At 35.7% G+C, this 17,219-nt stretch overlaps 1 protein-coding gene across 1 annotated transcript in view; it reads left to right on the plus strand.

Annotated features, from left to right (window-relative positions):
- The window catches only part of LOC118280687 (uncharacterized), a 49,751-nt gene extending 36,047 nt beyond the window's left edge, over nt 1-13,704 (plus strand). The window contains exons 2-7 of the mRNA XM_050699513.1: nt 5,592-5,806; nt 7,245-7,380; nt 8,922-9,055; nt 11,601-11,806; nt 12,193-12,338; nt 12,656-13,704. Coding sequence (XP_050555470.1) covers nt 5,592-5,806; nt 7,245-7,380; nt 8,922-9,055; nt 11,601-11,806; nt 12,193-12,338; nt 12,656-12,723 — 905 coding nt within the window. The 3' untranslated portion in view covers nt 12,724-13,704. The remainder of the gene's footprint in view (nt 1-5,591; nt 5,807-7,244; nt 7,381-8,921; nt 9,056-11,600; nt 11,807-12,192; nt 12,339-12,655) is intronic.
- The last annotated feature ends 3,515 nt before the right edge of the window (nt 13,705-17,219 follow it).

Consider the following 17,219-nt stretch of genomic DNA (forward strand, 5'->3'; position numbering starts at 1 on the left):
ACTGAGTTTTGAAATCACTTGCATTCTCTTATTCTTTCATTATACTGTTATCCAGTTGTTCACACTCCTATAAAAAAAGTATTTCTGTGGATTTTATTTCCTGTATTGGGTTGTAATAAATAAAAAACATATTTCAGTCCCAAAAAGTAAATGTTCAACCTTTCGAATATTTTACACATTTTTCGTTTACTCAACGAGAGTTAAAAGCATTTATTTGACTGCGAAATAATTCGTCGGTTACACACATTTCACTAAAGTAAACCAATTCCCGACTCGTAACCGAATCACGAGGAAAATTGACTCCACGCGACCGTAACTCAATAAAATCTGCATAACGTCTTCATCGCATTCAATTGAACTGGTAACTACATTACTGTCTCACCAGCGGGTTCACAATGCAATCACCGAACAATAGCGGCAATGTATCAGGTGTGAATCAAAACAATCGTTGGGACAGACAATGCGTTATCTCCAGATATTGTGAGGGAGGCTGACAGTGTGACGGAGGTGTTCAGTGTTCAGCCATTATGTGAACAGTCTCCGTGCTGTACATGTGGAGTGTACAGCGGCTGCATAATTAGAATGGGAGGGGGGAGGGAAGATTATCATGATGATGATGTAATCAAGAGGTAACAATTGTTCGTCTTATATACTTAGGTTGGTAAAAGTAATATTTGTTGTTTCGTTTTATGGAAATGATTTTCGAATGTTAAGTTGTAATCTATGTAGGTATTCTAAAAATCTATTGCTGTTCGTTTCTGGTGAACAATCGGAAACTGATTTATCAACAATTTTCAGTAAACTACGTAAAAAAGCCTCAACCTCATTTTTTTGAGGAAAACCGCATAAAAATCGGTTCGGCCAATCGTGAGATAATTGCGCACAAACATGTACACATACACACATACCAACCTCTTTCTCTTTTGAAGTCGGCTAAACAAATACCGTAAAACATGGCAACTTTACCATATTTTGGAACAAAAATCGAAATATATTTTTAACCATAAGACGCATAGAAACCAAAACTATATATTTAGAATTGTAGTCTATCTGGCTCACTTTACCGTAATCGTCATTATATACAAACGCTTACTTTAGCCGTAGTAAAGAAAAAACAACATGGGTAAAGATACCAAATTTTTGGCAACTTTACCTACGCGCCGTATTCATCGTGTATTGCATATTAAAGAGTTGTTGAGGTACAGAGGGCTTCATCTAGGACCTCTTCGTATTATAATGCAAACAATATGAGGAAATCTATAAAGAAAACGGCTACACAGACAGTCGGGAAAGTTGCCACGGGTTTCATCGTAATTTACATACAAATAATTTGTTACGCTCGGGGTTGTCAAAAAATGAGAATTATTTTTATGACATGTATATTTAAAAAAAATTATAAACCTTAAACCTAAAGTAAAAAAAAGCATAAATATCTGACATAAATATTGTTCCCTTTTAAACTAAATTAAGTTCTAAAATTTTAAGTATTTATGTTTAAAATTGTAAAAAAAGGCTACAAAATAATGTTTAATCTTTTGACTTTTTAATTTTTTGACTTCACTATCTCCATAGCTAATTTTAACATTACTTTCGTATACTTTTTATATTGTCTAACTCCGAGTTATCTGCGGTTTTGTTTCATGTGAGCCATTTTGGCTCTAAAACAAAAGGTATTATTAAATACATTATAACTTATCATCCAGGATATTCACATTATGCTGGGAAATTTAGGTATTCGAAAATGGTTACATACACACAAACAAGAAAAAACATTTATTGCCAACCCTAACTGTAGGTAAAGTTGCCACAAAGCAGGCCGTGGCAACTTTACCTAACCTGTGTCAACATTACCGAAGCGATTATTTATCAATAAATTAAAGAAAAAGCAATTGCTGACATTACAACAGTAATCCCAACTATATTATACATTCAAGATCAAAATTTCACTAACATATAATTAAGGCTTGTGAGCACAATTTAGGAACTACTAACTTTTAGCACATTTTCACGCATACATTGTGACGGCCATTACTGACATAATAGCAGTCTTGCGTCTACGCAAAATATAGTAAATATTTCCTTTTAAACTAAAAAATACTACTATTACAAAACAGAATTCTAGTGGGTAGATTTTTAGATAAATGAGTTTATACAGAATACCTATAGTATGGTAAAGTTGCCAAGGGTCTGGTAAAGTTGCCATAGTTTACCGGTACTTATTTTTGCTTTATTTATGTCCAATAAAAATTTTAAAGGCAACCAAAATATTGCCTTTTGTATTTTTTAACAGAAACAGAAGACTGTGTACTATAAACAGTTATCAATGCCCCGTATATACATATTATAAAAGTATGACAATGATATATCTACAGCTATTACAAATTGTAATGTTGTGACCAAAATTGTTTACATTAGTGATCTCTGCCGGATAATCTGTTTGTTTATCACGAGCCTTCTGCCATATGTGTGTAGTGGTGTTGGTGATTAGTGACCGCGGCCATCTGAGCCCCCGTCCAACGGTGGCCAGAAATATGACGCTCGGCCAAAATTGTTTTAAAGGCACCTCTAGACCCGGATTAAGGGCGCTGTGGTAAGGGTATCGGGTAAAAAGCTGTGTTGTCGCAAATTTGATCTCATGAACGAGTATGTAGCAAATAAGGGTTTAAAATAATTATAATTATCTTTGTAATTATAATTATTATACCTCATCTGTTATAACAGACGGGGTTTTTATTAATTAAAATATGTATTAATACGGTTTTTACGAGGCTCTTTGTAACGGATTAGGTTTTCTATCAACAGAAATAGATCGTATTTTTATCACGAATTTTATTTTTGATATAAATATTGTATGAGCCGGTGTTGGAAATTAATTTAACGTGCAATATTTCACACTGAATCGTGAATTTGCATAGAAATCATTTTCTATTCGGAATTTTATTTATTGAACAAAATTGTGAAACGGACAATAGATAAATACCTGGATTCCTGAACCAATTCATAGAGATTTCAATGATAAAAATGTAGATATTAATAAACCTAATATTTAGTACGTTTTACCAAAATACTATATATAGGCAATAAACCCTCCACTGACTGTCTACTAACAAAACAAACCAAAATTACATACTTTACCGCCACACTCAGAGACATTTAATGATTACTTAAACTATTCCTTAGTCACGATTTTCTATCGAAAACAATTGCTACGGACTGGGTTAAGTAACCATTAAATATCTCTAAGTTTGGCAGTTAATCTGTTATATTATTACAAAACCTTCAATAAAGCTATAACCATAAAACCGAATCAAAAATAACACCTCAAAACAATTAAATAAACGTCTTAAGATTTGAATGTAGGTACATAATTTGTAATTCACTGAGTATCGGCCCTATGGTCCTTGACCTGTCTCTAGAGGTGTTTCAGGGCTCGCTCGCGGGGAAATATTGTTTCCAAATCACTCAGGAGCTCGCAGGGCTCTCAGGGCTCTCCGAGACCCCTCTGTATACAATATGTACGTCTGTAGCTCGGATAATTTGTTTGTCGTCTTATTAAAGTCTTGTATGTCTTCATTTCGTGTCTGTTTGGTTGTTTGTTTGACTGTCTGTCTAATGTTTTATGTTGAGGATTTGTTTGGAAGTTATTGTATGAGATATTCAGGCGTTATGTGTCTTTTATAAAAAAAATACATGCATAATCACACAAAATTAATAGTAAGTAACGTAAAAAATGCATTTTATAAAAACAAACAAAAAATTAAGACATAAATAAAATACACAACTACAAAGTTACAAGCCAACTTCAAGCTAAACATTATTTAAAAACAAAACAAACACCAACAATACCACAGACCACATTGTTAGCCTTTTTATAAACACTAGGATACCTAGACCAAAGTCTACTTCAGCTACTCATTGTACCTCCATTTAGGCTACAAATACCTAACATAATGGAACACCTCACAAATAAAGAAAACCAGTCTATATAAACAAAGAAATAAAGTTCATTATTGACAAACAATGTCGAGAGAATTCAGCGGAGACTTACATGTGTTCTTATAGGCAATGTTTTAAGGCTAGCTCCCTGGAGGGCGCCACCTGTTATTGGCTTTATCATACGAAAGTAATCAATTTTGTTATTTATCTTTACTTACATAAGTTACATAGTCGTATGTACTTAGAGTAAATAACACTCGGTAAGCAATCAGTTTGGATTCCAAGTGATTTCTCTCTGGCTTGAGATTGGATGGACCTCAATAGCACTTCAATGGCTGCTCGCGTGACTAGATCGAATGTATTTTTATTTGAAGTTTTACTTTTGTGACGGTTTTGTTACCTAACATTTCCAAAACTACAGTTTAATAGCAATGGATTTCAGCGCCTGAAAGAGGCTTGTCATTTTTGATGATTTACCTTGGTTAGCATCTTATTCTGTAAGAACAACTTTGATTATTATATTTTGTCTTTCTTTTAACTCCCTTTACAAGAAACCTAAGTAAAGTTCTAATTTTAGCTTTCTACCAAAAAGTGTGTCTGTAAATAATAGGGTAGACGACTAATTGTTATTTTAATGTCCGCCTAGTAGATTATTTAAGCCTTTAACTGCCATCAGAAAACTATTGGAGGTAAATCCTCTACTAATGTTGATCATCGGTGACCTACGTGGCAGTTAACGTATTAAAAATATTAAATATGATTTTTTTATTTTCTTATGGAAACAAATACTTTCGAAGAAATATCGATTGAAATAACGCGTGACGTCACTTTTAGACGTTTTAGAAATGACATATTTACTCCTCTAACTGCTAAACTTTGATTCGTTTTATCCTATGTATTGTTACTTTATATGACAAAATAAAAATACGTGTCAAATATATTTCACTATCTAACTGAACTGACGGACTAAATAGGTTTTTAATTTTCATACCTTGTCATCATCCCTATATAGCGTGTCAGTGGTGGAACAGTTTTTATTTGTGTATGTAATGAAACAGATATAGAGAATAAACATATTAACAAAGTATTTATCATTAATTGTAATCAATGTGATAATAAGTTATTGGCTTAAACTATTTATTATTGTGTACTAGTACTCATATTACATTACTAATTAATAATTAATAGTTAATGAGTAAAATTGAAACAATTCGGTTTCCATCGTCAATTTTTATTGGTATGAAGATAATTACAATGAGTGTTAATAATGATTAATTATTTATTGATATTATTTGTTTGCCTCATAAAACAAACTTTCATAGTCAATATAAAATAATTGTTTAATGTTTATTAGTTCATCTTTACTGCCGCGTCTTTTCACCAAAAGAATGCCTACTTCTCTGCTTGCTTCAATAGGAGACAGGCATAACAAATTTACCTTATTTTTGGTGACGGGGGGAAACCTTCAAAAGGCGCCTAGCTTTTTGGTAATAAAAAACTAGTAAGTGTGGGATCACTCACTAAAACCACCCCGGTGGTCACCCTCAACACCTGTAAGGGGCACCGGGTCCTCTTAATAGACCTGCTCCGGAGGTTTTACCTATGTATCAATATAATAAAACTATTTATCAATAATCCTCTTCTTTCCCCCACAGGTGGCGTGTGGTCACTCCGAAACCTCTCCATCTCAGTTCCTCGCGCAGTCCTCTCGGGCGAGGGCCAGTCCGCCATACTCCGGTGTTCCTACGACCTGGAGGATGCTGCGCTGTACTCCATCAGGTGGTACCGAGCGGAGACCGAGTTCTACAGATACGTGCCACGGGAGATGCCCCCCACCATGGTGTTTCCATTGCCAGGAGCGTCTGTTGATGTAAGTTGGTTTCAGAACATTACATAACATAGTTATAAGTACCTGGTTATACCTAAGCTAAGCTATGCTATGCGTCTCGTAACAAATAAAGAGTACCGACTCGCTCATTAAAATCTAGTCTATTTGTGTCTATTATCATACGCTGAGCGTAATTCTATGTATAATTACTTAACTTTATACAAATACGAAATAAATTATTATGTTATCGGCTTACTCACGTAATCTTTTGACGAGGAACTCGACTAGTTTCAAGCCATGCTAGAGGCTCATATTCATGAGCAGCATTACGCGACACACGACGCGGCGGTTGTCGCACTGCTACTCAGTAGCAGTGACGTGAGTAAGCCGATAACATAATAATTAATTTAGTATGTCTCACGAAAGTTACAATAAAATACGAAATACTTAGGATTTGCGAAACATCAGAAAATTATCCGATCTATGAATCGAGCTCAATCATTTGAAAGCCATAAACAATTAACGAGGTGGTTGATTTAATAGTACCATAAACAAAATTAATTAATTAAATCGAAATAATTTAACACTTAATAAGTACTAAGCATCTAAATTGAGATAACATAGCAAAAGATATTAAACACGAAATAAACTCAAAAACAGATCAATAGCTCTTAAACCTTTGTGATCACTAATTGTGAAACAATAGCATCTAGTTTAGCAAAACTTGTTAAACTAATTCAATACTAATGGTCCTTTGTTTAATAACTATAATCGCTTGAACTAAACCTTGTACTTATAGTTAAGGCATCCTTCAAATTCTTATGAACAGTCTTAAAGTGGCAATACTTGTATAAGACCGTTTGAATTTGCATTCAAATTTAAATGTACGTCGGGAATATTTCTGTGTTCTGCTCCAATTCGTATTTAATTCAAATTATTTTCCATATTCAAGGAATCTTGCTGGTCTTAGATCGTTGTTGAGTCAAATTGTATTTTAAAGGGACTTCGGGGGTATGGGTGTTGAGTGTGTGGTTGGTTCATGATACTGATTGGGTACATGACACTATTTAGGTTTGTATTATATTGAATTGTATGAATTCAAAGTAAATGTCGTAGATAATATTATTTAACACATTGTAATAAAAAATCTGGTTCGAACTCTTAAACTATTCACTTAGGTTTTTATGAAGTATATCATCATATACCTACCGTAAGTACAAAAAAATGCAGATTAATCAGAATCACATGTTGCGATCAAATCTATATCAAATAATGATAAAAACACGTCTTTTTATTTTTTCAATCAAGCCTATCACTACGTAAAGATGCCAATTGACCTGTTAGCAATTGGCATCCTAGATCACCTTTCCTTATTACATTTTCAACTTTAATATAAATCCAATAAAGTTTAAACTCAATTGTAGTATCACAGACAACAGTACCTAAGTTAACCTACTATACAAACCTCTCTCCCCCCCAGTTGACCCAGTCGGACCACCAGCAAGTCCGCATCGTGAACCTGAACCGGCGGCTGAGCGGAGACTACCAGTGTGAGGTCTCAGCAGACGCGCCGCTCTTCCACACAGACATACGGTCCGCGCCGCTCACTGTCGTCGGTAAGCTATTTGTGTAAATTATTGTGACAATCACGATTGTAAGTTAAAAAGATGTTTTTTATGGCATCCATAAGAAGTTTACATGCGAATAAACATGTATAGAAAATCCCAACGAACAACAGTTGGGCAGAAAACCCGCCAGGCATGATCAGCTCGCCTGGTCGGAGGATGCTCCTTTTCTTAGGGAACTTTACTCTCTGTTCCCTAGAAAACTATTTTATATCAAGTGCAACTAACTGTTTTAATAGTGACTTCACTCCAGCAACTACCACATAGGTCGCGACCCAAACAGTTATTATTATAGAATCTAAATCTTGGTTGTAATTCCAAAACAATTTATCTCTGTTTATGTTTCTACGAAACGACTTTTCCAGATTATGTAAAACCCCTATATATCTACAATTTTATTAGCAGGTAGTAAATAGTGATAGCGTTATTCTACGAAAACTAACATAAATGTGTCGCGCGAGAGTCTGTGTGATACTTCCACAGCATCGAGGCCACAGCTCGGATCTAGATTGTGGAGCTCATAAACCGTGTTACATGGAACATAAATAAAATTCCTTATAAATATAAAAGTGAGAACAAGTTGGAATTCTTTGAACAGCTCTTAAAACAAAGAAACACGTGTCTGGGGACGCCATATTGGCAACACGAGCGCAGGTTCAACATAGTTCTTCACCGATAAAATATATCTTGAAACTGCGTGAAACGTACCCCAAGGAGTATTAAATATAAAAAAATAAGATCCATTTTCAAATATAAAGCCTAGATTTTTTTCTAAAAGCTAAGTTTGTTCATTGTTTCCAAGTACAATGTCGCCGTTACACAGATTATTACTTCGTCGAAGAGAATGTCCCAACAAACCATAAAAGCCGTTATCAATTTTCTTAAATTAGTCAATCGGAACATTTTCCCAGAACTAGTTATTCTGCCGGCGTCCGTAGGCTCGGGAATATTAATATCTCGAGGAAAACTTGGCTCGAACAACTTCCATAATTGTTTATTGGAGTGTGGCCGATAGCTTCCTGATCGATCTATTTTAGTTGTTACAATAAGTACTTGTGATTGCTAGGAGACACCCAGGTGATGTCCACGGGGCCATGTTGCCACGCAATAAAGCATTCTCGGTTGTTTCGAGACAATTATCTGTTGGACATTGATAATTAAAGGGCTCCTTTGTATCAAAGATGTCATTTATGATTAACTTGATTGAAGCTATAATATTGTATACCTAATGACTGTTTTAACCAACCACTCTATTATTTAAGGAACCCTTTTAAACTATAATAGGTGACCCTTAATGACATTTTGATTCTCACATTTATCAGTACAAGTATACTCAATACTTTATTGCATGCCATAATTTGTACATAAAAACAGTTGGTATGTTAAACATAGAATCAATTATGGACCCTGTCGGGCACAGCAAATAGTATGCTTAAAGTAAGGGGTTAGTTTAAGCACACGCTCTTAGTTGAGCAATAGTTTAGGGCTGGTTGTGTGAAAACGGTATATAAATCTCGTCATGTTTGTCGTAGATCCGCCGTTCAGAGCCCCCCACCTGTCCATCTCCCGCGGGAGCTACGCGCGCGGCGACGTGCTGCGCGCAAACTGCTCGGTGGACGAGGCCTACCCAGCTCCCAACATCACGTGGATACTAGATGACCATAAAGTAAGTGAAATAATATTTCTCAATTATATAGTCTATAGATATAAGATAGTTATACATTTTAATAAAATATGAGGATGACGACAAGGATTGTATACGTATCAAAATATAGACTCATAAATTCGTTGTAGTATTTGTTGTAATGTGTTGTGGATACAATTGGAATTTAATTAAAACCAAATTTAGGTCTAAAAATTGCTAGTACGACATATTATATAAAAAAGTAAAAGACAATTTCTAAAGTTATTAAATGTGACATTCACACAACATTCCTAGATTCCTTGTCACAACTGAACAAATCACTAAGTACTATACTATAGCACTCACCCGCTTCTCAAATGTGTAACGTACTTTCCAAGTATAAGAGTTTATCTCATCTACATTGATATTCGAAGCAGCGAGTGTCCAAGAAAAACGATGAAGCTGTGTAAACAACGTCGGTATTTCATTAGTATCCTCCATCGGCCAACCCTTCATATTTCGGATATTAAAAAAATCTCTTAGTAAGACGAGCGAGGGAAGGCCCCCGAGAGTATTTTTATTCAAAATGGAAGAAAAACAATAGAGCATTATTCATGGATTCTTATTCATCAGTCGGAGGATGCTGGTGCTGACTTCTTGGTTCGAAACAGGCTTAGGTTGGTGTGTACCCTGGTTTTATGATTATTGTCAATTTAAGGGAGAAAATCTATTTTATTGTTTAATAATAATTGGCTAAATGAACAATCGTATCATATGAAGTTATTACAGCATCAGAGGAGTAACAAATACATTGCTGTCCTTTTAGTGATTTCGAGAGAAAAACAACAAAGGATACAATAAAATGTATGTCCAACACATGTTTAATGTGTTGTTTTAATATAAAAACAAAATTATTTGTTTGAGACGAACATGTACATGGCTGTAATAAAATTTCGGCCACAAATAATCATAAAACGTTAATTAAAATCGACCTAAATTTAATTAGTTTCAGAACACATTTTTATTTGAACAAAATGTAAACTCTCGAGTTACACATTAAAAACCAAGATTTTCTTTAATATTACAACATTCTTTATGTTCTCCGTTAAAACATAAAAGACGGGCACATTATAAAATGTTCCACTTCGAGAATGAAGTAATTATGTTTGTAAATCCCAGGAATCCTGGCGGCAATAAAATCTCCATAAAATACAACATCAGACTTGTGGAGGGTTCTCGCGAAATCATTTATTTCTTTAAATATTTCTACTCGTGCATTGCAGGTGTAATTCTTACTCACTCATTAATCTGTTCATTAATGGAGTTTCTGGAAATAATTATTTGAATACTGAAATATTCAGTAAAGCTGTTGCTTGAAGAATAATTGCCTCAATTATATTATTGGTCACGCATGTGGCTCTACCGGAAAAATACAAGCTGATATTTGAGATAACATCTTTCGGGCAATCCAAAAACATCGTAGCTACAAATTCTACCGTAAAATTAGACCACTACAACCTCCTTCAAACCAAGTATTTTTGCGCGTCCCCTCCCAAATGATCGTCACCACTAGTTTGTGAGATTAATGACCCTTCAACTTACAAACTGTTACACCAACGTCGGCCACTAATTCATCGCACATCGCACGAACGGCGTAATAACTGACACGTACTAAGCCACCCTTCAAGGAGGCTTCACGCGGTCCGCAGTAACTCCTCTAAGCCGTAAAGCCTGGCTTTAAAGTGGTCTCCGAAACCTCGGAGCTGCGACGCTCGGGCTACGCTAAATAGTTTTAGAACTTCCAACGAGCTGAAACAAAAATAAAAGTTGCTACGTGGAAAAAGTACTGAGAGATACCTATTTACGCCACCGTGCACCGTGCGCTTTAAGTTGCACAGTTGCTGCACCACAACCGGCTTCCAAGTTATTTTAAAGAGTTATAGGGACGTGCAGTCAGCTCTTTGTTCGGCTACTGTTGTTTTGCTGACAATTCAGTTTATCTACACTCTATTGCACTTACAATTTACAATGCAGTAATAATTTTCTGAAACAATATAATCCAAAATGTTGAATATACGAGTACTTAATAACTGAAAAGTTTAATGTTTGCAAAATGTTTTTCCGTTATTTATTTTTTGTTCCATAAATATTTTATGGCTTTCAGAAATCCTTAAGTCTTTTTCCAACCATTAAAGGTTTGGTTATTTATAGAAATTTTGTTTTGTAAGAGTTGGAACTTTTTAAAATAAAAGTGTATTTCATTTATAGCTTTAAAAGAAAGTAAAAATCGCTTCACAGAATGAAAGGATTTTTTTGGCAAACATTTAGCTGGCGGGATTTTAGTTGTTCACTGTATTTTTTGTACGAAACAATTTTAAGAAATGAGATAACACCGGGTTTTTCTAAAGATCTTTTCAAGGTTATACATAAACATGTACCTATATATCGTAGGATATTTTCTTATATTTGGTGGTAAGCGATGATATGGCTGATTGTTCCACTAAGTGCAATTATTAACCTATAGTATTATATGAAATCCTCTACCATATTCTATAACTAAGATTAAAAAAACCCCTTCTCCAAACAGATAGCAGAAACAGTATCATGGAAGACATCAGACCTGGACTTCAAGGAACGAGGAGCCTTCAGCAGACTGGAGATCTCGATCCTGGAGGCAGAGCATTACAAGATGGGTCTGACGTACACCAGCTCAAGTTTAGGCCGAGCCTACCAGGACACCTACTACGGAAGCTATGAGAAACAGCCCGAGAAGGAAGATAAAGAAGTTTTAAGGTATTACTTTTATTAAGAAGAGTGTAGCGTCGCTGGATAATGTAGGTCAGCATTTTCTCTCAGGTGAAAATGTATAATGCTTTTTGGTAGAATTGGGACAGGGCTTTTAAATATCAGAATCTACAAAGTGTATTACTTGGACACTATAATATTATTGGATTTTCTGACTACGATACTCGTACAAACGCTATTACTGCTTGATTTTAGACATCTAACTAGACACAGATTACAATCTACGTACCTATTAATCAATTCCCAATTGTATTGTTTTGTAATAAATTTTTAAATCAATTAAAGAAGAATAAGGCACCTTGAAGTGGTGATTAAAGACCCAACAGAAGAATGTATCTAACATCATGTTTCTTTCTCTTTTGGGACCTCTACAGGTATACATTGGTCCCTCCGCCCTCTGGTCAGTTCTCCCTGAGCTGCGTGGCCACCATATACGACATCTACGCTCGGAAGGGAGACCCCATCCTCATCAGGGAGGACGCTCCTCATCCTGCCTCAGTTACTGGGGAGGATTCTTCAGGTAAACAGCACTCATTTTAGTCACTATTTTAGAAGAATTAGATGAAAACTATGCCTTGTTTGTATTCATTTTCATTTGGAACAATAAATATCTAATGGGATTTAGATAACAAAAAGTTTGCACAAGCTGCTCATGTGTTCAAGGGTAATTTTGAAGAACATTCAGTATAATATCTGGTTACCTAAATTTTCTATGTATTCTAGGTTTCTGGTTAAATGTAAATCTCTAAATAATTTCGTTTATTACCCACCACAAATATTACAGTTTTATGAACTAAAACATTAAAGTATTGTCTCTAACAGCTTCTTTTGTTCCAGGTGCAGTGTCATACAGTGTAGCGTTGACGTGGTGGTGCACATGCGCCGTGTTACTGCACACGTTATGATCGGCGCGTGCGACGCCGGCGCCCGCGCACATTCTCAATTAAACTCGCTAATAAAGCACTGCGCGCGGCTGTGAACGAGGAATCGAATAGAAACCCCCCTTTAGTGGTAATTGTGTGATAATGTATGAATGAATGTTTTTGATACAGAAACTTCGTGGTGTAACACCATGCCTTCGCGTACAGTTCATCGCAAATTAGTACTAAAAAAAAACAATGGGGTATCTACTCCTCTGTTTACTTTCATAAGTCAAAAGTTAGGTAGATTTTAGGTTCAACCTAAGTAAGGCAAGGGGGTACTCTTGAAACCTTTCTTTAAATAATGGTCCAGGTTTTTAGTTAGAGAAATAAATAGCCAAAGAGCAATATTAATGTGCGATGAACTGTAAATAATCTCCCAGTGTTAGAGGATGGCATGATAGACTTATGACACACATACGTACGGTAAGAATAATAATTATTGTTAATATATAATGTACAAACGTGAGCTTAATTAAACAGCCATTGATTATATAAATACGTAGGTATCATTTTTGTATAATGATCGTGGGGCATACTAAATGAATTAGGCAATACGACTTACTCACGTAACTGTTCGAGGATTTATGAGCCCCCGTCGTGGCTTGAAACTAGTCGAACAATTACATGAATAAGGCGTGCAGCCTAATAATGTGTATGAGGTCTCCGTGACAAATAATACTCAATTAAGAATAAAAAACAGTCCATACAATAACGAATATTACAGGTAATATTAAATATTACAGAAAACTTCCTCTCTCGCTCACTCACATGTATAAAGCCGTTAGAGTGAAAGGGACAAACCGCGCGCAGTGCAAACATTACGTAAGGAAACTGAATGTTGTGATAGAAAGTTAATAAAGCTAAATATTTGTACTAGGAGTTAAGAGATATTGTATATTGTACTTATTTCATGTTGCAGATCTAATTATATGTGAATATGTAAATAAATTCATTAGTTACCGACGCCTGTTGTTTCTGTTCCAAGAATTCCTGACGAAAATATCTGATTACATTTCTAAGTAAAGCTGCTTAGAGACTTAAAACTTTTAAGTCGTAATTACATAATAAGTAATCCCTACTTAAGATAATAAAAAAGTATAACTACTAAATGTTTTCTTACAAATCCACTATTTCGTTATTTACAAAGTTTGACAAATATAAATAGGGAAAAGAGTAATTTTTCAGCGGCCAGCCAAACCGCGGCTATACACAACAGCGTCCACATTCATTCAATAGCGAAATAAATCGTTCCGGCATAAATAAATGGATGGGGTTAATTGCCGTGAAAATTAAATTGTATACGAGTACTAATTATATCACATTAACATCCCATAATAGACCACTGATGGCCACTCCGACACTATGGGCTGCATCGACAAGGGAGGGGGCTGGCAAAATCAGAGAGAGATCAGAGAGAGTTGCTGCCTAATCTCAGTTAGTAATCTCACTTATATTTTACCCTGTCGTGTCGTCATTATAAGGCACTATATAATTACACTAGTTTCTATAAGCAGCTTCGCCCGTGGCCTGGAGCGATAAAAAGTGTCCTGTGTATTTTTCAGACCGTAATCTACCCCTGTTCCAAATTTCATTCCGATTCCTTCAGCTATTTTCACGCGTAACATACATATACACAAACACACAAACTCACAAACATTCGCATTTATAATATTATGTCAACAGATTTAGATAATTTTATGTCAACAGAAAGATATACAGTTAGAAGCACATTATAAAAATTGTCGTTAAAAGAATAAGACAAAGAGGATTGTCCCAGTTTCTGTTCCAATTGTACGAGAGCTGCACAAGTTTTACAGTTTGTCTGAACGACTGCGAGACTGCTGCGGGGTCTGCTGCCATCGTAAACCACTAATCTGGCACTAAAGTGACGTTTAGTGTCACTAGCGTGTGTCAGTTTATGACGTCACTCCGCGTCACAGTACCGCGGCAGTGCGCTATTGTGAACACCTCGTAAATATCGAGAGTACCTTTTTATATTCTATTGGTGACAGCAGAGGTGGTGGGAAATCTCTCCTCTATCTGTATCATTTAAAGGAATACACATTTTGATAGGGACCCCAAAGAAAATCGACGTGAAACAACGCTTGCGTTTTGTGAGTGAGGTTACCGGCGGCCCAATTACCCCCCTTCCCAATCAATTCCCGATTCCCCAAAAACCCAATTCCTAACTCTCACAAGGCTGGCAACGCCTCTGGTGTTTTGGGTGTCCATGGGCGGAGGCGATTGCTTACCATCAGGTAATCCATCTGTTTGTTTTTCAGCTTATACCATAATTAAATAAGGGACCATAGGCAGCAACGCTCTGTAATAAATCTGAATCCTTTAACCTACGATCTCCAACCTGTCTGCCAGGCATGGAGATTATAGCAAACTCTTTTTGCGAAGAAAACACATTGTTGAGGAGTGGTTGATAAAGATGTTTATTATATATCATTGACATACAAACATACAAGCAATATCCACCCGTATGTGTTCGCCAGATAGTTTAACCACTGACCAGTTTAGGGTCCATTCCCTCAAGAGTTATCAGTCTTAATTAATTGTGCCTTGTTAAATACTCACCCAATGTTTAACCTTGAAATATGGGTTAGTTTCCACATTTCCTCATGTCTTTAGGGAACGACCCGAGATATCAAACATTGGACTTACAGCATATTGCTAATCATCACTACATTGTATGAAACTAAGTCGCTTTCTGCTGTTTGTCCGTATGTATGCTTAGATCTTTAATGTGATGGATTTTGATGCGGTTTGTTTTAATAGAGAGAGTGATTTAAGAGCTTTCTAATAAAAAGCTAGTGAGTGATATATATTTTAAGAAGCTTAGTAAATTCCTTAGTGTAATTACCAATGTGACTTTTTCCAAATTACACGTACTTTCTAAGATTATTTAGACACCATTCATAAACGGTGAAGGAAAACAACGGGAGGAAACCTGAAATAATTTCTAATTATAAGTTTAAAATCGCTAGCCCATATTGAGCAAGCGTGGTGATTAATGCTGAAGCCTTATCCGTGTGCGAAGAGGCCTCTGGTCAGCAGGGGGCACTTATAGACTGATAATGACGATGAAATTCTCACGCCCAGGTCTACAGAAATGATAAATAATTAAAGTGAAACTTTGTAATATTCTTCTAAAACAAAACAAAGTGGAGAGGTACTCTAAGGCCCTTACAATTTCAGTTTCAGCAAAATGATTGTTCACAAACCACGAGCAAAGCGTGATTAATGACCATTTTAATTTCCGGTCGCTTCTCAAAATATTCTCAAATTGAGAAGTCCATTAAAATGGGTTCACTCTTGAATGGTGTTAGTTTAAATAAACAAAGAAACGATAATACCCGCTGCGTATTGTCTTACTTCAACTTATACTTGCTGTTTATGGTGGACGCGTTGCCATAGCAACGGTGGAGAGTGGTCAAATTAACTATTATGTAGTCTGTGATTGTTTTATGGTATCTAAAGGTACCCGTCCACAGGCCCGCATCGTACGCATCGCACGCATTGCATGCAACGGATTTTAGTTTGTCTTGTATAGAAACTCATACAACTGCGTCCACTGATTTGATCGCACGATCAGCAATGCCTACATGCGATGCGTGCTGATGACGTTATACGGAATGCGTACAATGCGGGCCTGTGGACGCTTACCTAATGGGATGCTGATTAAGTAATGATTGATTATATTATTATCAATCGAAATTTATAACCTAGCTCGATTCAAAATCTCTCGATAAGGATCGATTTTTAACATTAAGTCGTTCATTGGAGTTCTACCAATAATCGATCTTAATCGATAGAATCTGAGTTATTCATTTCAGACATATATCAATAACGGTTGAGAAGATACTAAGAATCTAGGTTCGATACCCAGTTGGGAAGAGTAAGAGGTAAGAGTATAATTTCATTAAGTTTCTCCAGAGTCATTTGAGGTCCATAAAATACTATGTTATAGCAAAAAATATTTATAAATACAGGTTCCTTAAATAATTCCAATACAAAATCTCTTCGAATTAGTAATGAATCACTACACACAAATCAAATACTTCTTAGTTACTACACAAAAATACTGAAACATAATATTTTTTAAACATAAAATGAAAAATTGTTCACAGCTCACACAATCTGCTTGTCTCGACGAAAAAATGTGATTCCGAGAATATTTCTCAAACGACAGAGAAAAATGTTAATAAATCCTGCAAGTTGATGTTTCAAGTTAAAGTTTTTTAAGTTGTGAAGCAGCTTGTTAAGTCGCAAGTATTTCACATCGTCGTTGTGAAAGAAACGATGTTTGTGATGTTCGTACTATGTATTGCTTTTTTTTAAATGGAGGAAATCATCCAGTGCCTTCTCTCGCGTTGGGTGAGGCAAGAAGGAGTGTCAGACTGACTCAACTTACTGACTAGAAACCACTTCGTTCCTACTCCCGGAGCCCCGGTGAACCCACTAGGTAATCC

Source organism: Spodoptera frugiperda, chromosome 16 (assembly GCF_023101765.2).
Source record: "Spodoptera frugiperda isolate SF20-4 chromosome 16, AGI-APGP_CSIRO_Sfru_2.0, whole genome shotgun sequence".
In the NCBI taxonomy this organism is placed as follows: Eukaryota; Metazoa; Arthropoda; class Insecta; order Lepidoptera; family Noctuidae; genus Spodoptera; species Spodoptera frugiperda.